The sequence below is a fragment of the Mustela putorius genome, unplaced genomic scaffold (genome assembly GCF_011764305.1).
Source record: "Mustela putorius furo isolate JIRA1106 unplaced genomic scaffold, ASM1176430v1.1 tig00003898_pilon_pilon_pilon, whole genome shotgun sequence".
Taxonomy (NCBI): domain Eukaryota; kingdom Metazoa; phylum Chordata; class Mammalia; order Carnivora; family Mustelidae; genus Mustela; species Mustela putorius.
In genome coordinates this window covers 26,737,843-26,762,449 of record NW_025422047.1, presented here as the reverse complement: position 1 = coordinate 26,762,449, position 24,607 = coordinate 26,737,843, and the positions used below count along the sequence as shown (strand labels likewise).

The following is a 24,607-nucleotide window of genomic DNA, read 5'->3' as shown; positions in this document are numbered from 1 at the left end:
CTTGAATATTTAACAGAGTACCAAGTATGAACTTAATCATGTCACAAGGAATCTTCAAAATGTTTTGTTAGAGAAGCAATGCGATTGTCATTCCCAGTTTACAGATGAAAAAATTGAAGCTTAGAGAAGTATAGGAATTTGGCCAAGATCACACAGCCAGTAATTGGAGAATAGAGTTACATGGTCTATATCAAAGCCCTTGCTGGGGAATCCAGAACATCTGTGAGATAATGACAGCCCCTGATTTAGTGTCGGTGGCTGAACCTCTGGGATGACAACTGGCAAAATCAAAATGGAGTAATAGATATAGAGAGGATGACCTAGGCATGGATCCCAGCACAAATTATGGGGAAAATCGGTCGTCCAAACTGGGTACTTGGAGCACCCCAAGTGTGGAGAGGAAGGCTGAAGAGCACAGTCATCACAGTTGATTAACAAGGTGACTGGATCATAGGTCAGTGGCAAAGCATCAGCCTAAAGCACTCAAATCTCTCCCAGTTGACAACACTGTATAATTATTTCCCTAAATCCCTCCACCCAGAGACTTAGTAGAAGTCTCAGTAGAAGATCCCCGGTGCTTCCCAGTCCATCCAGTCCGAGTCAGATAACATCGGGCAAGTGGGTTACCCCCTGAATAATGGAGCACTCTCCACTCAAACAAGAAAGAACCAAAAAGCATTCCAATTAAGAGGAAGAAGGTGAAGAGAAGAGGTTTTGAGCTAGTGGTGGGACAGGAGCTCTGTATCCCTTTCACAAAACTGTTAAAGAAAGTAGCAAGCCCTTTGTAAGTATTGTGCAAACCAAATCCAAAACCGCATCGTGTCTTCCCCCTTATAATATGGTTACTATGGAAAGTTATTATGTGTGTGTCTTTGAAGACTTTAAATGGAAATAAACATTTTCCCTAAATCAGCTGTCATCATCAAAATGAGAATCTGTCTTAGTGTTAGAAATTCTGAGTTTAAAAAGTTTCTATTTCTAAAACTAAATGCTGATGAGAGCTATACAGTCCAAAATAGAATTTTTTTTTCTAAGCATAAACATCTGAAATTTGAGTTATAGTTAGCTGGTCCAGTATTGCATAGAAAAGACTGTTAACACATACACAAAGACTGAGGATAAAGATACATCTTTGCTCATTCTGTGAATTACAACTATTCATCTTTCTTAAGTACGAAAAATCCTCAAAGGATGCTATTTGCCTCCAAAAATGTATCACCTTTGCTGGAAAATATGTCACAGTATTTATGACAGGATTGGGCATTTTAACCATCTACATTTTTTGTTCAATTGGCTGAAAGTATCTTGAACAAGATGAAGCCAAAGTTGAATTAAATGCTCCCCTTGTGACAGAATTTGTGATATCTAATTCATTTCTGTGAGATTAAAGGAGTACTTTACTTTTTTTTCCCTTGCAGATGATGAAAAGCTGCATTTAGTTAAGAACCTTATTCAGTTTAATATTTCAGAGAGATAAATGATGATAACTTAGGGAAAAAATATAATCATATACACTTATGGTATATGCAGAAAGTTCATTTGTGGAGAGCTTCATCGCTATGGTTTTCTTTCACCAAAATGAAACTTTTTAGATGTTTGGATCTGCTCTGTCATTTCTGTCAGAGTCAAGTTCCATTGCAGACGATAAAAGGAACGGTGCTTTCAAATGCATTTTGTTTGGCATTCACTTTCTCAAATAAATTTAGACTGACGTTGAGGAGCATATTTAAACGAGCTGAAAACAGGCGCTCAAAGCAGGGCAAAGGCATACTTTCTAGCAGTCATCAAGTTAGATGTTCTGGGTTCAGATAAGGTGTCCCAAATCCCAACGGCAGTCAGGCTTCTGCAGTGGGCTGTACTTGTGCATTTCGAGGAAGGAATTGTGAGAAGTCACCTTGGGCCTGTGACCTGAGAAGTATCACCTGCATGGAAATGAACCGGGAAGTTTGAGGGCCTTTTATTTTGGAGTTTGTCTAAATCTTACTCTAAAGAAGGATTCTATCAAAGTAAAGCTTTGTTTCAGAGACAGTTTTTGTAGAATACTCCCTGAATAGGGGGGGGAAATTTCTTCCAGAATTCAGAAATCAGGTCTTCTAAAATAAGCTTAAACTGTTAGTCCACTGGAAAAACTGTATGCCCTAATTTGTTAACAATCTCAGGGGTGTGATAACTGCCTGAGAAGCCAAGTGTATTTTCAGAGCTTTTAGCTCAGAATAATCCTACATAGCTCCACCCAGTGAGCAGGGTCTTTCTTTCCTCCTCGTTGTCCGTTCAAGCTTGCACAGGCTTTTCAGTGGGCTGGGAACGTCCCCCTGCTATCTTAGAATCATCCTGTTAAACCCATCTAACTGAGAATGTTTCTGCTCCCTTAACCCTCATTCAATTCTAATTTCTTTAAACGTCCTGGGATATGGTTTCATTTATAACAAATATTTCCTCACTGGGAACACCATACCTCTCACTGACAAGTTGCTTTGTAGGGTACAGCAGAAATGTAAAATGTGATAAATAGGTCTCAGGGGCCTAAAAAGAACATGTTTCCTTCCCTCTTTGAGCTCCTTAATGGAGGGGAGAGAAATGCACTTAAATTATTGATGTATAATATAGGACAGTACATAGAACTAAATGATGCTCTATGTCTTAAAAAGCAAATGCTGTCAACATTATAAAGAGAGGATATTTGGAGAGCCCAGGAAGACTTTCTGGAAATGATCATTCATGAACTGGGCCCTAAGGGCTGGTTTTGAGGAGTGTGAACATGTGAACACAAGGAAATTGTTAACTGTGAGAAAATGGTCATTAGGGTTCAATATAGCCCTGGGTACATCCATGTTCTGCCAATACCAACCAGCATTATGTCCTTGGACATAATGCTCCTATAAAGCTCCTTAAACTCCAAAAGCTATAATCTTGTCTACCTTGTTGTGGTTTGGGGTCAGGAGTGAATGAGATCATGGATACAGTGTTAAGCATAGTGCCTGATACACGCTACTTGCACAATAAATGTTAGCTATTACCATTTCTCATTCCATATTTTACTCCATAGTCATCTGTTCAGTGATTGATACTGGTTTAATTACCCTTTTATTTGGACATTGCGTCTCCCTTAGCTTCCATTGAACTCCTGCCTCCTCTCTGACTATAGCTCTTCCATCCCTCCAAAGACCTCCACTAGGCCTCTTTTCTCCTTCTGTTGGTACTCCTTCTGGTCACTCCTGTGTCTCTGGGATGGGTGACTTCCGTATTCTCAGTCTCTGTCTGAAACCCTCTTTCTCAAAGCACATTTCTAACCATTTGGTGGACATAACCACTTGGATATCCTAGTGGCACTCCTAGCTCAACATATCCAGAACAGAATTCATTGATCCTCTGGCTCAGCTCACTTCTCCTGCTGGTGATCTATTATCCTTGATGGTAGCATTTGGTTCCCAGTCAGTTGTAAGGGCTCAGTTGACTGCTTTTCCCAATAATGTCTCATTGCTTCTGTTATCAAGTTGATAACTTGCCTTTCTTCTTCTCTCCTTTGTTTTTACTGTCAGAACCCCTGTAGCTCTTTCTAGCTAGTGTCCTTGCCCCTCTGTAGTCCATTCTCTCCGTGACCATTCTGTGTGTTTCTCTTCCAAACACATGACCATAATCTGGCCTGAAGCCCCCAATGCCTTCCATCTCACCATGTGCTGAATACCATTTCCCTAAGCATCCAGCCCTTTCTATACAAGCCCTGACTCACCTTTTGGCATACTTCTATACTTGCTTTTTGGGTATTCTGTGATTCAGCCAAACTGAACAGCTGTCCCTTCTTGAATTGTCCTTTGCTTTTCTGGGCATTTCTTTCTGCTGAGAATACCAGCCTCTTCCCAGCTTTGCCTCTTAAGGTTTACATTTACTCTTCAAGATCCAGATGAGATCCCAAGTTCTGCATGAAGTTTCCGCTCCATTGTTAATAGTACTTGTCACATTTATGTAGTGTTTATATGTATTGGATCTCTTCCACTAGACCATAAGCTCCATAAGAATCCCAACCATATTTTACTTTTTCTCTTAGCATCCCCACCCCCCCTTGCCTGTTCCCTTCCTAGCACTGTGTCTTCCATGCAATTGCTGTTCAACAGGTATTTCTTGAATGAATAATGCAGTGAAAAACAAAACCATTTAATTTTAAGCAAGGGAGGAATATTGATGGAAGTGGTATTTCAGGAATACTGGTCCAACACTGATTACATGAAGGATCTGAGCTAATTTTTCAAAATATTTGAAACATGCAAGGGAAAGTAAAGTTATTTAAATAAGACCGTGAACCCAGTGTATCCTTTCAACCATAAGGAGGGTCTTGAAAAAGCTCTTGAGGTAGAGGTCAAAAGAAATTCTTTAATGTATATCTTCTTCCCCACCAATATGCAAAGTTCAGTATCCTCACTTTGTAGATGCTAGATAAATAAGTGCATAATAATTACCAAACCTTGTTGGTAGTCCCAAATGACATTGACATTTATATATGAACTAGTATGATAAAGAGCCACAAGCCAAATTGCATACCTACACCCTTAATTACATGAACAGTCACATACACAGACACGTGGACTTTATGCTTCAGTGGATTCCAAGTTATATGCAATGATCCATGGCCATTTTGCTAGTTTCTGCTTTCCGATTTGTTCATTCTGTTTAGGTTCAGTGTAGTTTTTTTTTGCTCTGGCAAATGTCATTGGTAGTATAATTGAGAAGTACATCTATACTCAGCAATTTCAAAAGCTTAACTGCTCATTTTCTCAGCATTCTCGTAGTGTTTTTGGCTTCTACTGATCCTTCTAAAAGCATTTCACCATTAAGTATGTGAATTCTGGAATACAAATTGTGCCATGCTGCATATTTGAATAAAAAGCCCAGAATTGAAACTATGATCCATGAGGGCAGGTTTTACTTATACACCAAGGACAATAAAATGTAACTCTGGCAAAAGAGAAACATTTCTCAAAGATATTTTTTCTTACTTAATTTAAAGATATTCAAATGTGTAATTGCTTGACTTGTTGTCTATGTGCCCGCCTACTAATTTCAACATAGTAGTAGTCTCCACGTGGCTTGTATTATTCTGAATACAATGGAGAATGATGCCTGTCATAATGGCTTTCCAAATACACATTGACTGTTGACTGGAGTCATGTCCCATGTGGGCACTGTGTAACAGTGACACAGACAACTTATTCACCTTTCCCTTCACCAAGTGTGAAAATATTACTCATCTCTGTTTCAGACACGTATAAATATGACTGGTTTGTGTTTACTCAGACACAGAACAAATTTGCCAAGATACTATTTCCCTTCTCTTTTCCCTTTTTATTCTTAAGCTTTTAATTCATCACCTGTTCTCATTATCATGAAAAGGCAAAGGTCAGGGAGCAGAAAGTACATAAGAAACTATGCAAGAAAACTTTGAAGTTTTACTGTGAGAAAACATTGGAGGCAGTAACTAAATAAAGTTTGGGGATTTTTTTGAATGCATTAGTCTCCCAGTTTTTTCAAAAAAAAAAAAAATATGAAAGGGAGCAGGTAAAGAAGCAGCAGTAATACTTTCTTTGTAGCAGGATATTTGTCCCAAATACTGGTATAGAACTCTACAGAGCAAAGTTGAAACAAATGGAGCAGCTCCTTCCTTTTTAGTTTTCTTTTTCTGGTTTAACAAATTACCACAATTTTATTGTCTCCAAACAGCACAAATTTATCTTATAGTTCTGGAGGTGAGAAATCCAAGGGTTTCACTGGCCTAAGAGAACATGTTCCCTTGCCTTTTCCAGTTTCTAGAGGCCCACACTCCTTGGCCCTTGGCCTTCTGCCAGCTTCAAAGCCAGCAATAGCCAAGTCAGTCCTCCTCATCTTGTATCACTCTGCCTTTGACTCCTCTGCTTCCCTCTTCCACATGTAAGGACCATTATGATTACATTGTGCTGACCCAGATAATCCAAGGTCATCTCCCTGTCTAAAGTCAGCTGATTAACAGCCTTAATTCCAACAGCTACTCTAATTTATTCATTCATTCATTTATTTATTTATTTTTAAAGATTTTATTTATTTATTTGACAGAGAGAGATCACAAATAGGCAGAGAGGCAGGCAGAGAGAGGGGAGAAAGCAGGCTCCCTGCCGAGCAGAGAGCCTGATGCGGGACTCGATCCCAGGACCCTGAGATCATGACCTGAGCAGCGGCTTAACCCACTGAGCCACCCAGGCACTCCCAGAAGCTTTATCTTGATGGTCCTGAAAGTTCATTTTCGTTTTGTTTCCTTTGCCTTTGGAGACATGTCTTAAAAGAAGTTGCTGTGGCTGGGGCACCTGGGTGGCTCAGTGGGTTAAAGCCTCTGCCTTCTGCCCAGGTCATGGTCTCAGGGTCCTGGGATGGAGCCCTGCATCGGGCTCTCTGCTTAGCAGGGAGCCTTCTTCCCCCTCTCTCTCTGCCTTCCTCTCTGCCTACTTGTGATCTCTGTCTGTCAAATAAATAAATAAAATCTTTAAAAAAAGAAAGAAAAAGAAGTTGTTGTGGCATGGTGAAGAGATTACGGCCTACATTCTCCTCTAGGATTCTGATGGATTCCTGTCTCACATTGAGGTCTTTTATCCATTTAGAGTTTATCTTTGTGTGTGATGTAAGAGAATGGTCCAGTTTCATTCTTCTGCATGTGGCTGTCCAATTTTCCTAGCACCATTTATTGAAGAGACTGTCTTTCTTCCATTGGATATTTTTTCCTGCTTTTGTCGAAGATTAGTTGACCAAAGAGTTGAGAGTCCTTATCTCAGCTCTATTCTGTCCCATTGGTCTATGTATGGGAGATTCATTTGGTTTTCTAAATGAGAAAAGAAGTACTTAACATAACTGCTTCCCTCTCTTTTCTTTCTCTTCCTTAGCTTTCAGCAGGCTGGGTTCTGCTGCTTCACTTACTCTTGCAAAGGTCTCTAACTGACCTGATGTTTAAAGTATGGAGCTGTTTTCTCAGGCCACACAATTCATCCTTCTCTAAAGGCTTTCTTCCTCCTTCATCTGTGACCACGTGCTCCTGGGTCCCCCTGCCCTGTACTTCCTCCTCTAACAATCCTGCCATCTGGTTCTTTCTTAGCCCTCAGGCCCCAAATCCTAAGTCTTGCTCTACTTCTTACTTCTCAAAGGTCTGTGTAGTCTCTACTAGACTGATGTAGTTTTTACAATTAAACATTTCATTCTCTCAACTATGGGTCTAAAACATGGGCCTTTCCTTCAAATCTTCCTTTCTTTCCTTTTTTTTTTTCCAATGGTGCCAATATTTTGTTTCATGCATCCAAAAACAAGCCAAACTAAAACAACTCCAGAAATAAACAAGCAGAACAAACAAGTGGAGTCATTTTTGCGTTCCCATTCTTCCATAGCTTGTTCCTTTCTTCTGTATTCTGTTCCCATGCTTCTTTCCTAGCTCAAGGCCCCCTGGGTTCTTGTTGCTTTCTCAAGTGTCTCTGTATTTTCTGTGTTTTCCCTTTACATGCTCTAAACATGAGTCAGCTAATCTCACCAAAACCCTTTTTTATGTAATCCGCCTAGCTGGGGAGGGGATCACAAGGCAGGGAGCTTCTAAGGTAATGGTAATTTTCTTCATTTGGATAGAAAGTTTGTTATTCTTCTTTACCCTACCCATTAGTTCTTATATGCTCTTTTCTCTATGTGAAACTTTTAACTAAAATAAATTCCTATCTTTAAAAAAAAAAAAAAAGACTTTAAATGATGTCTTACTACATTCTAGAGTCTCAACTTGAAATTCCAAAGTTGGCCATCAGCTGACCTCCAATAAACTGTCCACTGTCTTTCCTACTTTTTGACTGTAATAACCTTCCCATCCAAATATCTTGATTCCTTCAATACCCCCAATGTCCCACATTTATTTCCTCTCCTGAACCTTATTCCCACTGTGTTTCTATCTGAGAAATTCTTTTTCTTCTTCAATCCAAGATTAATACTTGCCTTCAACTTTTACAGCATATCGTTCTGTGCAGTCTCCCTTCTCCTTCCCAGGCACTCTTCCTGACCTTTATAATCTCCAAATCCATGTTTGGTTACATACTGTGTTATGGTCTACTTGACCTATTTTGTTTGTTTTTAGTATATTTACCATCTTTCCTCAGCTAGAATATAAAATCCTAGAGGAATGACCATGAATCTTTTGCTACTTTGGAATATGTTGGAGGAGGCTGTATCTGTTTGCTTTAATCATGTTGAGTGTAGAAATAATCCAGAGAGTGTTACTGTAAATGTAGAGTGAGCCAAGAAATGTTGAAGGCCAGATACCATCTTTGAGTGCCAAGAACAATGACCTTTGAAAAGACTTCAAAGCTCTACCAAATGTAATAATCCTACAGGCAAAATCACCTTTTGGATCATTTTGCTTAGAATCCCTTGTGCTAATATTATGTTTATAGCACCCTTTAGGAAGATGGGCTAAAATTGACACATGGTACATGTTGAAACTATTCTCTGCTTATTATCAAATCAATTTTCTTCCATTAAAATTTCCACTTTTAGGGTTTATTTTCATCAGCTTTTTAGATAAATATGGCACATGGCTTGGTTTCTGTTTTTTTTTCTTTATCATTTTCATCTAGGAAAATTACTAAAAAAGATTCCAGGAAAATGATTACACTTTCTTCTGCCATATGGCCTTCTGATAGAATGCAGCATTTAATAATGGCTGGAGCTTTTAACTTACCAAAGCTGGAAGTTGATGTACAAATTGTCCTTTGTTTTTAATGTTTATTTTAATGCTTACTTATCATTTCAAATACTATTTTATGATTTAAGGTAGGGATTATCATGTTAAATGTATGCTAATCATGTTGTGATTCAAGTATTCACAGTTTATTAATTTAAAACTGCACGTTTATGTTAAAGTCCATTATTGTCATTAGAGATACAATTAAAATCAATTGAGTACTGAAATATATTTTAACTGTAAGATTTATTCACTGTCATATGATTTGGGTTGTAATAATTCATTGGAATGTTCTCATTACTCTCTGGTATATACAGTCATACACACATCTACACACTTAACTGATAGAAAAAAAAAATTACAATTTCTTAAAGATGTATTAACTTTCTCCCTGCACACTCAAAGAAAGAGAAATGTGTCGGCAATTTTGGTAGAATTTCTATCAAACATCTAAGTACAGCCTATTTCAGAACACATGAAAGTTGAAACTCTTGTCAAATACCTTACCCTAACCCAGCAAAATTTTAATACTAAAACCTGGAAAAGACATTTTAAGAAGGAAAAGGAAGGGGGTGCCTGGGTGGCTTAGAGGGTTAAGCCTCTGCCTTCAGCGCAGGTCATGATCTCAGGGTCCTGGGATCGAGCCCCGCATCCGGGCTCTCTGCTCAGTAAGAGCCTGGTTCCTTCTCTCTCTCTCTGCCTGCCTCTCTGCCTACTTGTGATCTCTGTCTGTCAAATAAATTAATAAAATCTTAAAAAAAAAAAAAGAAGGAAAAGGAAATGCTACAGATTGAATGTTTACATCCCTGAACTTCGCATTGAAATCCCTACTCTGAAGTGATTGGTCTTAGGTGGTGATTAGGTCATGAGGGTAGATCCTCATGAATGGGATTAGTGCCCTTATAAAAGATACCCCAGGGGTGCCTGGGTGGCTCAGTGGGTTAAAGCCTTTGCCTTTGGCTCAGGTCATGATCCCAGGGTTCTGGGATCGAGCCCTGCACTGGGGGAGCCTGCTTCTTCCTCTCTCTCTGCCTGCCTCTCTGCCTGCTTGTGATCTCTGTCAAATAAATAAATAAAATCTTTAAAAAAAAAAAAAAAAAAAAAGGTACCCCAGAGAGCTCTATCTCCCCTTCTGCCATCTACAGTTAGTGACAGGGAAGGACCTCCATCTGTGAACCAGGAAACAGATTCACCAAACACTGAATCTGCTACTGCCTTGATCTTGGACTTCCCAGCTTCCAGAACTGTTGGTTTATAAGCTCTCCAGTCTGTAATATTTTGTTACAGCAGCCCAAGCTGACTAAGACAGAAAGGAAACTAAGAAAGAATAGACTGTGTCCACCACCGGGATGACAAGTGTTTTTAAACACTTAACCATTTACTAAGCACTGTGATAAGCCTTTTTCAGACGTGTAGAAAAATTACCTAATTTGCCAGAAATCAGTCAGTTACTTAGTTGTAAAATTGTACTTAAAACCCAGGAATACCTGAAATCAGAACCTATAAGCAATTAATGAAATATTTTTTTCTTTCTGGATATAAAAGTCCTAAATAAAGTATTGAGAAAAATAGAATCTGTAAGAATACAAAAGAATAATACAAAATAACCAAGTTACTTTAGGAATAAAAAGTTGATTTGACATTATTAGTAAGTCAATTTTTATAATCTTTCATGAATTTTAATAAGAAATAGTTAAATCCACATCATTTTTAACAAGAATATGCAAAGCACAGTCCAATTAAGTTTAAGAAGAAAAGAGCATATTTCAACATTGTTCAGGAAATCCTTAGAAAATGGAATAATGCAACAAAAAAGAAATGAAGTAGAAATATTGGAAAGGAACAGGCAAAGTGATACTAAATTTGTAGCAGATATGATAATTTGGAAAATCCATATGTAGGTCTGGATTCAAGATGATCTAAAGTATTCTCCAGAACTCCCCTCTCAAAAATGTCATGAGTTTTAGCCTAATTTGTCCACATTCAAAACCTGAATTACTGTTACTGGTATCACTCTCATTGTGCAGATGCCGTCACTGATTCCTACAGAATCAGGAATCATGGCCAGGCTTAGACACCTCATAAGGGGTGAAGCCGGGTTTCAAACCAGGCAGTCTTGCTCCACAACTGGCCTTCCTAACCCGTTACACTGTATTGAATAACACAGTCCTTTCTGCCTCTGTGTTACCTACATGCCCAGTGCACAGTGAACTCTGCCATCACATGAAATGATACTTGACCATAGGAGAATATTACTATAGACTAGGAAAGGAGCTACTATCTGAATTTCAAGGATTACATATATAATTTGAAAACTACTTTGTTCCTCTCCCTCTCAGTACTTGGTGTATCCCATGGGAAGAGCATTACTACCTAAAACTGGAGCAGGAAATATCAAATTTACATAAAAATTTACATCTATCTTCTTTTAAATGTTTTTTTTCCTATGCTATTTATCCTTTTTTGTCCTGAAATCACTAGGTAGCTTGTTTAGAATTTATATGCTGATAAAATAAACCCTTTGTTGCTTTAAATAATAATGACATTGGGATTTGCAATTTGAAACAGGAAAGTGGAATTAAATGCTAAATGTCAGATATGACTATTCTGTATGAGAATAAAATGTATATTGAATGAGGAAATGAACAAAGTTGCAATAGTATTTCACTTACCATACACATGCAGAGCATTTTGATATTCAAAACATGAATGTTGCTGCACAAAATTAATTAAAGCTTGTCCAAACATAGTTAATTTAGATTAAAAATCATAATCTGCAAGTACTCATGGTGTTTTCTAAAAATTGGTAATGATGATCTCCCAAAATATTTTCTTAAATAGGACCAAAGTTTGTGATTTCAATTATAAAGGTGAAATGTGATATAAGATCCTGTAATAAGTATAGACAGACCTGTATATGGGTTATGTCCCCAAACATGTTAATTTGTAAATTAAATATTTAGAACAAGAATAATTTTACACCAGGACACCTGGGTGGCTCAGTGGGTTAAAGCCTCTGCTTTCAGCTCAGGTCATGATCCCAGGGTCCAGGGATCGAGCCCCACATAGGGCTGTCTGTTCCACAGGGAGCCTGCTTCATCTTCTCTCTCTCTCTGCCTGCCTCTATGCCTACTTGTGATCTCTGTCTGTCAAATAAATAAATAAAATCTTAAAAAAAAAAAAAGAATAATTTTACACCAGAAAGAGTATCATAAATAGAGATAATAGTTCCAAACTAAGGTACCAAAGCCCACTGAACCTACAATGTACCCCCAGTGAACTAGGTTACATGTGCTTATTTACCATCTACATTAGATTCTTTGATCAACTGTCTTTCAAACCTATTTTTTTTCCTTAATATTGTTGAGAGTTTTTAACATAGTCTAGATACAAGTCCTTTATCAGAAATGTAATTTGCAAATACTTTCTCCCAGATTGTAGCTTGTCTCTTTATTTTCTTAAGAGATCTTTTGAAGATCAGAAGTTTTTAATTTTGATAAAGTCTACCAATTTTTGAAAATTAATGAAAGTGTTGGTTGTATCTAAGAAATCTTTGCTTAGCTCAGGGTCGTAAACATTTTCTCTAAGGTTGTCTTCTAGAAGTTTTATGGTTTAGGTTTTATGTCTATGATCTATTTTGGATTTATTTTTTGCTAATTACAAAAAAACCCCCATAAGATTATTATAAATCTCCATGTCTACTATGTTTCACCATATTTTGTGTACTACCTCAGTGTAGTGCCAAATATAATACTGTTATTTTTAAATGTTTTCTCATTAAAATGTTTGTGAAACTGTTATTTGAGTTTATAATTAATACCTATTTCAAAAGATGAGGGAAATGAGGTACAGAGCGATCCTGCAGCTTACAAGTGGTAGGTGGAAACAGCAGTGTAGCCACCTCATCTCCTTCCAAAGTCATTTGCTGTCCAGTGTTGTAAAATAAATAAATAAATAAAAATTTTAAAAAAATTTGTTTTCAACAGTAAAGTCTGTGTATGGATGTCCTGGACTGATCACAAACATTCCTTTCTGCCTCTGCCGTCCCACTGGAACCTGGGCCCTGGATCCTACAGCCCTACCAGCCTTAATCTCAGAACGACTGTATGCCCTAATGCCCTGCTAGATGGATAAACTGATGGTCTATGGGAAACATCCCCCTGGGGAGTTGGTAAGCAGGCTGTTTCAAATCAACCAACGGACTACAACTCAGCCATACACAAGAGCGAACTCCAGATTCACATACAACATGCATGAATTTGAAACACATTATGCTGACAGAGCTATACTCAAAAGGCTACATTTATGTGACATTTTGAAAAAGGGACAGAAAATAAATCAGGAGTTGCCAGGGGAGGGAGGTGGGGGGAGAGGAGGGGATTGTCTACACAGTGGCATGGGAGAATTTGAGAGGAGTTGATAAAATTGGCCCATTATGGTGTTAGTTACATAATGATTTATTTATCAAAACCGTACGCAAAAAAGCATGGATTTTACTTAATGTAAGTTGTACCTCAGTGCACCTGACTAAAAAGCATAACCTTAGATACTCAATGGATCTCAAGCTCTTATTCTGGTGAGCCAGAGTAGAACAATGAATGAATGAGTCAGCCTAGTTCTTAAAAGCATGTCCCCTGCTCTGGGTCCCCTCAGCAGTAGCGAGAACTGTTCCTGCCTGCAGCAAGCCCGGATTCAGTTCAGCCTGCACTGAATTCTTGCTTCTTCTGCAGTGGGAATACCCAGCAGATTTCACAGCTCTTAAGGGTTCTGTTGTTTATGAGTCCAAAGTAAGCATCTGTTTTTATGAAAGGTACAGTGAAACTTCAATTCAAAGCAAGCATCTAGGACCTCAGTCTGGTGTCTCTGTGTGCAACTGTCCTTGTCAACAGTGATGCCAGTTGTTGCCAGAAACCCCACGGTCTATCAGAGCATTTCAGAGAGTACTGTACCTCGCCTTATGTACCACCAGCCATTTCTAAGCAGTCTAAAGGGTGGTTTGTGCAGTGGCTGTTCCTCATGTAAATGAGGTCATTATCCTCTTAAAGGTATAACGTTTCCTGTATGCGCTGGAGCTTTCGAAGAAAAAGACTTGACCTTTTTTCCCTCATTCAGGGTGCCTGCAGAGCCTGCCCTCATTAGCTAGAATTTGACTCCATGACATTTTTACTTAATTTTCTTTTTCCTCTACGTTGGACACATGGGGCAACCATTTATGTTCTTTCTTGACCTGAGATGCTCTCTAATCTCTTTCCAGCTGTGGCATTTGTCATTCAGTCACATCAGGATATGGTGACCCTTCTTTCCCCATGGCAATTCCTAACTGTTAATTGATTCATTTTAGAGAAGGAACTAGACACTGTCCTGTGGGCTTAGCTCCATTTAATTAGTGTTAACCAGAACAGTAGATAGAAAAGCAATTTCCTCTGGAGTGGAAACTTATTCTTTATGAGGTAATAGAGGGAACAAAGAGTAATAGTTTTTAAACCACTTAGATTTTTTAAGTGCTATGGATTGGCAATAGATTTAAAAGCAGTATTGCCTTCTATTAATATTGATGGTGACCATAATATTATAAATAATAATAATAACTGGGATGCAAACCCAGGTCTTCTGGATCACAAAGCTACCATACTGTTAATCTAAATTATGCTAAGACATTTTTGTGATAACCACCACTGGAACTGGGCTGGTTTCTTTGTGACTTCCTCATGACCCAGTCAGGTGAGCTTTACTAAGCCAGTTGAATAGACAGGTTCAGTTTAATAGACCAGAGGTTCGGAGAGGTAAACTGTGATTTACCCACTCATTTGCTATGACCAGGATTAGTAGCCCGGTCTGCTCTGATGCTCTGTCCATGATTTTCATCACTACAACACCATATTACCTTTACAGTAATAAAGAACTAGCGAGGGCATCTCTGAAAAGCATTGCTAGACACTTTTTAAAATGTGATCTAAATTATGGTTTTGACAGGCTTCGCTTTTAAACTTCAAATACTGTATTTACAGATTGTTGGGACTTCCTAAAATGTGGAACCTGGGATCTGCAAACAAGCATATGAGTTTTGAAGACCATTCCTCTTAGAGCTCTATTTTTTTAAGGGTCTCTGGCCATGGACTTATAAAATATTTTCCCAGAACTTTCTGAACTGCCTAATCAAACATATCTAAATACATTTTATGGTATTTTTCCTCTTGGCTGCTTTAATCTCTGGGATATTCATAGCCTCCCAAGTTCCCATCATTGCACCTCACTAACGTTTTTCTGGCCACATATGAGTCAAAAATGGAAATTCCCATCTCATTTCTTCAAAGGGAGAATCTGGTACAAACATAGCTTAGAGAGACTGGGACAAATAAAGAAGCAGAAAGAAATGACCAGATATGTGTGTATGGGGGGCAGAGGTAGTACAGACATATGCAAACTTAATTTTACAAGTGTCGTCAAATATCTGGGCCACAATAGGATCGAAATGATCTGTTGTCAGACTTCAGGCAACTGTCTCATGGACTGTTGGGAATCCCTTTGCTAACCATCCTGACAGTACACCAAAGATGAAATGTCAAGAACTCACAGTAATCATAATATAAAGAAATATGTAGCTAATCCTATAAATTGTCTATAATTAAATAAAATCAGACATATAAAAATGTTCCCTTTTCGGGCACCTGGCTGGCTCAGTCGCTAAGCATCTCCCTTAGGCTAAGGTCCAGATCCCAGGGTCCTGGGATCGAGGCCCGCATTGTGCTCCCTACTCTCCAGCAAGCGTGCTTCTCCTACTCCCACTGTCCCTCTGTAGTGTTCCTCTCTTGCTGTGTCTCTCTCTGTCAAATAGATAAATAAAATCTTTAAAAAAAAAAAAAAAGTTCCCTCTTGGGGTACCTGGGTAGCTCAGTGGGTTAAGCTTCTGCCTTCGGCTCAGGTCATGATCTCAGGGTCCTGAGATCAAGCCCTTCATCCAGCTCTCTGCTCAGCAGGTAGCCTGCTTCCCCTTCTCTCTCTGCCTGCTTCTCTGCCTCCTTGTGATCTCGCTCTCTGTCAAATAAATAAATAAAATCTTTAAAAAAAAAAAGTTCCCTCTTAGTCCCATTCTCTACTTTTCACAATACAATACACTTCATCCTTCGGTCCTCTTCTGTTTCTGTCCTTGAGGAAGCTTTCCTTGACAGATCCAGGCAGTTCTAGTCACCCTTTCTTTTGTGTTTTTTCTCTGCATTTTCTGTTATGATTTTTATGGATCTGTCATCCTCACTTTGACTTTGAACCCTCAACAACAGATACAGTTCCTTGTCATGTTTCTATTTCAAACATGTATGACATTACATAGTAGGTTGTAGATACGTCAATAAAACTAGTGTCTGTCAACTACATGCTTGAAGATATTAGGACCACTTGGCCTCCATGAGCTAATTTATGAAAGATGTGGACCATATCGAAGTTACAAAGGAGTGTTTGGATCTCAGTATTAAAAATTAAAAAATCTTTCTACTAATTTGAGATATTCACAAATGCAATAAACTGATTTGCGAGGGGTCATCATTCTACCAATGGAAGCTCTCAAAGAACAGAGGATGATTTGTGTATATCTATTATGTGTGTCTGGATAAATGATGGGATGTTAAAGGACAGAATGGTTTCTTAGCCTTAAAACTGATGAGTATGTGTTTTTATGTGGGAATGGTATCCAGAAGCTCTTTGCAATATTCTGGAGGTTAAGAAAAGGCAAATTTATCTACAACAAATCTTAACAGCTTTAAAAAACTTTTGCTCTTGGCCATAACCGGCAACACTGGTTATCACGTGGACACAAAATTCCAATGGGCTGTTAGTGATGTATTACCTTTGATTTTGTGACAATTTTAAAACGAGTTATTGTTGATTCCTATTTGTTTGGAGGCCGAAGGCTTTCAAAAAATGGAGTCCATGCAGAAAGGACAGTTAATCATAATTGGAATTAATTCCATTCTATGGTTACTACATGGACTCCTTTTCTTCCAGTATCTTTTGCATCTGAGATAAGGATGCATGATACAAGGTTAGTGTGTTATAACTAATAGCGAGTTTTAAAAAATCTTTTCTAGTGATTAATAAAATAAATGTGCAGTTTATAGTCCATAGTGTTTTTAGTAGTCAGAGAAATATAATAATTTGATCCAGAGCAGCTTAAAGAATTTGTATGGTTCAGGTGGGAAGACTGAATCAAGATCCTATTTCACCTAGGACAGCTCCTTAATTTCTCTGAGACTCAGTTTTCTCCTTTGTAAAGTAGGGATGATAATATCTACTTCATAGATTGCTTGTTAAAAATGGAAAGAGATGATACTTGCAATGTGTTAACTTTTTCTCTTATATCTGTCCCAAATTGTTGATGCCAGGAAGGGTTAATGTTTCTGGGGTGCCTGGGTGGCTCAGTCATTAAGCATCTGACTTGGGCTCAGGTCAAGGACCCTGGGATCAAGCCCCACATCCCATTGGGCTCCTGGCTCAGCTGGAAGCCAGCTTCTCCCTTTCACACTCCCCGTGCTTATGTTTCCTCTCTAGTTGTCTCTCTCTCTCTCTCTCTGTCAAATAAATAAAATAAAATCTTAAAAAAAAAAAAAAGACTTAATGGTTCTCCCAAATTGCCAAAATTATCAATAAAAAAAAATTACTGAAAATCTTGGAGGAGCTGACATTATTTTATTTTATTATGCAAATAATTTTGACCTCCAGAGATTATTTATTTTGCTTCAGAAGGCTCATTTCTTCTGTACCGCTAACCAAACAGTTTATTCCATTTTGTGCAACAATTCATAATGAATCTTAAAAGAACTACTGATTATTTTAGAGTTTTTGGCTCAATTACCTGTTTCAAATGCTCAGTGACTAAGGAAAGCATGTCATTTTCTCCTCTCCTGCACACTGGTGTATAACAATAGATTTTGAATAGAGCAAATCAAAGAGATACAAATACCAGTATAAGGGGCCCATTGTGCTTAGTTTGTAGCCCTGTCACATGCTTTTAATTTAGGTCGGTTGATTGATTATGACAAACTGACAGATAGCACATTGTTCCTCTCTTAGAGTCTCTAGACACTTTAATATTCGTACTCTTATCTGTCCATTTTGATTCCAAAACTTAAGTGAAATGGAATTACAGCATTCACTTTGTTTTCCTGTGCTAAGTGATTATCTCTGAAGTGCAATTTTGTGATTAGACGAGATGGCATGCATACTCTCAGCTAATGCTGATTTCCCCCAGGGTGCAGAACAGGTAAATTCATAATGAATGGATGTTGTGCTTTGATTTCAAATGGATGTAAAACCTCCCCACACTTGGTAGTTTTATTTTAAAAATGTATTTAATTATTCTAAAATTAACAGGAGAATATTAAAATTGAACTTTAGAAAATGGCATTTAAACATAAGTCAAGGGTGCTAACTGCTTATGAATGTTAATCCCCTTCAAAAAGTGAAAAAAATAAACTTACCCGACATAAATGGGGTTGGTGGGGTGGAGGAGTGTGGTCATTGAAAATCTTCAGGTAAATTATTTATATTTTTTCTGATTAATTCAAAAATATCTGAGTGCACAGCTTAGTATTCGTATTCTCAAATACTGATGTTCCTTATTTTGAAAGCCACAATAATTATTAACTAATTGGTATTATAGTATCATCATAGTTGTTTGGTCCTGAGGGGTAACTTTTTTAGGGGTAGGGGAAAGAAGAGGTAAGGAGTTAACGATCTGCACAGAGTATTTTCTTTGATATTTTAAAAATAAATTTTATCTGTAAGTAAGAGAGCTCAGTTTTAAAGAGAATTTACCATCCCCAAATTAGATGTGTTTTGACCAAACCACAAAAGTAGATGATTGGTACCCAAATCATGCTCCTTTACTGATAGGCATTGACTATAATATTGTGAATCTTGAAGTGAGAAACATAGTATGCAATTTCTCAAACTTATTTCAGTTGATATCCTTTTTATAAAGAATATTAACACTAGTCAAAACTTCATGTAGACAGTGTTGGTACGTGGTTGTTGGTGGTTTTTTGGTCAGCTTCTTCTTCCCATACTTAAATCTCTTAGCATAATATTCAATATATATTAAGAGCTCAAGAAATCCTAATTATTCTTGTTATTTTAACTATCTCTCCAACTGGGTAAAATTCATAATTTTAATAAGCTGATTTTCAACAATAAAGCACATTAACTTAGAATAAAGTGCTTTTATTCAAGGCTCAAAGAACAATCAACCCATTAAAATTTTTTTGCTCTTCTATTATGGTCCAGTTCTATGTCCTGTGAACCATCAGTAATATTCTTTATGCTGGAAGTGATGCACCTTCCTGAACTTTCTGTTATCACTTGCCCTGAGGGACGTGATACCCTCAGAGTTGTCCTCATAATTTTGGACACCTACCTAGCAGAGGTGAATGGCCTACATTTTCAGTATGCACTCTATGATACCTTCATACCTGAGTTAACAAGGTAAGCACTTCCGAAGTACACTCAGTGAGTGATTTGTTAGTCTATAGCCTGCTCTCCAAGGCAGCAGTGGGAAAACAGTGCATATTTATTCCCCACAGCATTGGGCTATTGGACATAACTCTTTGGGTGGAGATAGGGAAGACAAAATGTAACTCTGGCATGATGAGAAGGACAATGATTTGGGAGCCAGAACATCTATGGGTTGTAGTTTTAGTTCTCTTTAGTATAGTAGGCCACATTTTACTGTTTCTCTGAAACTTGTGAGTCATTTTATACTTATTATCAGGGAGGGGGATTGTTTGTTTTTAACCTATCTTTCTTGCTAGTTGGGTAGGCTCTGTAGAGATGTCTTACTCGTCATTAGATCTTTATCCCCATTTGTACCATCGAAAACACTGAAGGTGCTTAACAGAGGTGTCTTGAAAAAGTTAAGGCAAGAAAGCAACCAGAAGGAAGAGAGAGGGGCAGAGTAGAACAATATATTTAAGGCCTATGTTTTCCTCCCAAGTTCTCTTTGAATAAAACCTCATGAAATCAAGTACACATGATCCTAACTTTAATGGAAGTGTAAACTTTTAGGGCTTGTAGAAGTTACCAACAGCCAGATCTCTTTTTATGTCTGGGAAACTGACGCTCATGATGATTAAGTGAGGTGCCACTTGAATAATAGCAAAGCTGCATTCAGCTCTTCTCCCTCCCTTGTCAGCTCTCCCTGGACAGCTGTGGGTAAGCTCAGCATTAACCTACATATGCAAATAAATCCAGAAAGATATATCTCTTGACCGTTAGAATTTTGGGAAGGTGGGTGGTCTTTAACTTTCAATTCTCTGTATCTTTCTTGACTTGAACAACAATAAAAACCATAAACTACTTTTGAAACACCATAAAAAATATCATTTGGAAAAATATAACTTAAAAGAGTAATGAAATTTAGTACTTTGAAGAAGTACCATAAGTAGCAATATCCAATAACAAAAAGTAACCCCACATCATCAACACAATGCTTAAGTGTATTTCTTAAGGAGTGGATTGGAATTCACCAGAGTGTGTATTTAAGTCCCTCTTACATATTGTTGAAGAAGCTGCTTAGTTAATTTTAGGTCATAATAAATGGTCTTTTATATCGCCTAAGAGTTCAAACAACCCTATGTCCCCAAGAAGAAGATGCTCAGATTTCTCATCTGTCTTCCAGTGGGGCCCCACTCTTCTGATGTAGGTTTTCATGGTCATATTCAACTATCCCATCTTCTGATCTGTCGAATTCAATCCACCAAATTTTTTTTCATTAGTATTTTTGATTGCCTTTCTGGGGAAGAAAAAGCAAAATATTTTAAAGTAACATCTGGTATTTGTAAATCTGATTGAACTGTCCTTTGATTCATGCTTTCTTACCCATTTTACCTATTCTCAAAGTGCCCTGAGACTTTGACTTGTAGGAAGAAGAGAGGCTATGCTGTGCCATCAGTGGTAAAGCTATGGGTGGGAAGAATGGAATCTCACGGCTAATGCCAAGCACCGTTGCATCTTATTTTTCCTGACTTTGCCCAGAGCGTTATATCCATACTTGCATATTAATTATCCTGTATGCTAATTACCTACAGATCAGAGTATCCATTTCACTTATTGATCTTACTATTTCTACAGCTTCTGCCACCTTTGAAGACTTTCAGATTCGTCCCCACGCTCTTTTTGTTCATTCATACAGAGCTCCAGCTTTCTGTGATCACTGTGGAGAAATGCTGTGGGGGTTGGTGCGTCAAGGCCTTAAATGTGAAGGTAAGGTCTTTCCTTCCCCAGTCACGTCAGTCACATGTGGGAACATACGAGCTATCTGCTTACACTGTGCCCTCTGCTTATGTTGTGTCCTGTACAATAATGTCTTCTTTCCCTTGAATGTCTTCCAGCAATTTTAGGGTGCATGGATTCTGTTCTGTTCATTTCTTTACATTTCCTGTCTTCAGCCTATTTGCTCTGATCCAGGAAACTGGACACTCATACCGTTTCCCCCATATTTTGTAGCTATGTTTCTTTTGTGTTATTTTGGCAACAAACTAAAAAAAATTTCTGCATCCTTAGTCAGAATTTGGATTAGTAGACATTCAATAAATGTTTGTTGAAATGAGCAGAGATTTAGGAGGCTCATCAAACCATGCAAGGTCATTCAGCTATAGAGTGGCAGATGAGCTTGTACCCCTGTTTCTCATGTGAACAATGAATAGTGGGAATATTGAAAAGAATAGTGTGTTCCTAATTATCTACCTTGTGGAAACTACCACGTAAGTTATTCTACATATTTTCTTAATTCTACATGGTTATTAGGCTTATCTATAGATAGCAAAACTGAGGTTTGCAAGGTCATGTGGACAAAAAATTGTGAACCAGGGATTCAAATCAATGTAGTTCAAAAGTGTGATGCACTCTGATTAACTTTCCCTTATGTATCCACTCACATTCAAACTTGTGGCAGTTAAAAATGCACCTCAAGGGGCGCCTGGGTGGCTCAGTGGGTTAAGCCGCTGCCTTCGGCTCAGGTCATGATCTCAGGGTCCTGGGATCGAGTCCCGCATCGGGCTCTCTGCTCAGCAGGGAGCCTGCTTCCCTCTCTCTCTCTCTCTCTCTCTCTCTGCCTGCCTCTCCATCTATTTGTGATTTCTCTCTGTCAAATGAATAAATAAAATCTTTAAAAAAAAAATGCACCTCAAGTGATCCCTCTGGGTTTTTGTTGCTAGATCCCTCAGAACCCAAGTCCATTCTATCAAAGAACATTTGTTTTAAAATGGTAACTAGAGTAGATGCTGAGCTTGTCCAATAGAATCAGAATTCAAAACCCACCCTATTTACAAAATGTGAAAAGAGATCAGAAAAAGCTCAAGAGAAAATTTGAATTTCCAAATAGCCTCAAGAAACAGTACTATTTTTAAAAATGCACAATTTAATACTAGAAGAGCTTTTAATTTATGGTTGAACAAAAATCATTTTTTACTTTCTCTTTCCAGGATGCGGTCTAAATTACCATAAGAGATGTGCATTTAAAATCCCCAACAATTGCAGTGGCGTGAGGAGGAGAAGGCTCTCCAACGTTTCCCTCACTGGGCTCAGCACCGTCCGTACGGCGTCTGCTGAGCTCTCCACCAGCGCCCCTGAGGAGCCTCTCCTGGTACAGCCTCCTGTTTATCCACTTATCCTTTTACATAAGAACCTGTGGGCCAGGGTGATAACAGTGTCAATCAAGACAGGGCCCTGGGAGGGAGGACACAGCCAGGGTGTTAATGACTAGGTTTCTTCAGGGCCTGTGCTATAGGTTGGTCAGTGCTTCATCAAATATCCAACAGCTTTGAGTTTGCTTTTATCTGTGAGCCTCCTGCAATTAGAGATATGTGAGGTTTCATCGTGGTCATCAGGCCAGAGCAGCACAAATTCATGTGTGACTATTGCAAAACATAGTTTGTTGGAATTTAGAAACCAGAGATAAAAGAAGTACTTCTCTGAAGATGATTAGAGTACTTTGTGACGTAGCTGAATATTTATTCTGGGAGAAAATTTTAAATTTGCTCTTATGAAAATAGGAAAGTCTTTAACGTCTTGGCATCACTAGCATACATTTTGGAATATTGTCAGAGTGACACTGATTGACAAATGCTGAGAGAAAAATTGGACTTGAATACGTTAAATATTTCCATTAGCTCTAAAAATACTTATCATATGGATATCACTTAAATATTCTTTTTTAAGACAGTTAAATTGGATTTTTCCAAACATATAAAACCAAGTAAAAATTGTGGTAATTATGTGAATTATTTAAAATAAGAACATAAGCTAACAGTGTGAGACATTAAATTTCGCATATTTACTCCATGTGCGCCAAAGAGTATTACAAAGACTTTTTATAATCTAGCTATTATAAAAATCAATTAAAGAAAAACATTAAAAATTATTACAACATTAAGGTTAAATTCATCCTTCTTGGAGTAGAAAGAGGCAATAAATTTTGAAGACATCTCTAAAAAAAGGTGTATCAATGAGTCCCTTGTTTGGAAACTGTTTTATTGTGATCTTTATATCATTTAAATTTTGTTACAGCATAAACCAGACATATCGCCCAAATGAATGCCCATTTTGGTAAATAGGAAAATGTTATAGTCTGTCTTCCCAAGACTTTCTTTTGAGACCTTGTTGTATTTTCAGTCTGTCTTTCATGAAGGAAACCTGTTGAGGGAAGGCAAGTACTTAATCCTGCCATTAACTAGAAGAATATCTTATGTTTGGTAACTATTCAAAATGTATGTGTGTGATATTATCCTGTAATGTCGCATTAATGGAAACCAGTGATAGTCTAATTGGAAGATGCTTAAATCAAAAGCTATTTACTTTTTCAAATAATTCATGTCAGCTTCCCAATTCTGAAATTCCTTGATTTAGTTTTAATTTTTATAGGTAGTGATTTTTCAAGTTATAGCAGTTACTCTCACTTTTAAGTCAGTCACTGAGACAATGCTTATAGAATACTTAAAAATAAGTTTAAGAAGCAAAATTGTAAATTAATTGTATATTATTTTTAGTTCTTAAAATTTTATCTAACATCCCACAAGAAATCTAAAGCTCTAAAGCCATTTGTTTTTGGACTAGATTAGAATCTAGATGATTAATGCTGAAGATCCTTCTTTTGGATCTATGTTAACTTTTTATAATATATACATATACATCTATCACATTTATATATATACATACACATACAGCCATATAAATAATATAGAACATTACACACATAATTTAGATTTTATAAGTATAAATTGAATTACATATTTAAATTATATGCATGTATATATTTATAAATATATATAATTTATATGTAAATATAATTTAGGTTATGTAACTATAGTCTTTAACATGGGTTTTTAAATCAAATTATTTAATTGCTTTATTTAACCAAATTAAATAATTATTTCATCATTTGAATTACTTGATTACAAGCTATATTTTGCACAAAATCTTGAAATTCATTAGTGCTTTATTGCTGAATGGAAATTCTTATAGTAGAATGCTTAAAATGTTTTTATAATGTATTTTTTAAAATCCGTTTTTAACCATGTCTGTCAAAGAGGCTTATAAGATTGTGACCAACTTAGAAATTTGTGAGGTGAGAAAATACTGGAGCCATAAAATACTTTGAAAGATACTATTATCATAAATTTTCATAACATACTATAAAATGCCCGACAGGTAGCCTTTAAATGAGCAATGACTTTGGAAGTAATATTTGTGACACTATTTGAAAAGTCATGTTTTACACGTATCAAAGCTCTTTGTGCCCTTATGGTATACCTATTTATCTCTTCTTCTTATCCAATACCTGAGAAAGGAAGCCAACACTGGCCCACTTTGAGAGGGCACATATTTTCTGGTTGTCTT

At 37.4% G+C, this 24,607-nt stretch overlaps 1 protein-coding gene across 2 annotated transcripts in view; it reads left to right on the top strand.

Moving 5' to 3' along the window:
* PRKD1 (protein kinase D1) overlaps positions 1 to 24,607 on the top strand; it is a 328,405-nt gene that overhangs the window by 225,563 nt on the left and 78,235 nt on the right. For both annotated transcript variants that reach the window (XM_045067697.1, XM_004755158.3), the window contains exons 3-4: positions 20,843 to 20,974; positions 22,195 to 22,355. In XM_045067697.1, the coding sequence (XP_044923632.1) occupies positions 20,843 to 20,974; positions 22,195 to 22,355 (293 nt within the window). The remainder of the gene's footprint in view (positions 1 to 20,842; positions 20,975 to 22,194; positions 22,356 to 24,607) is intronic.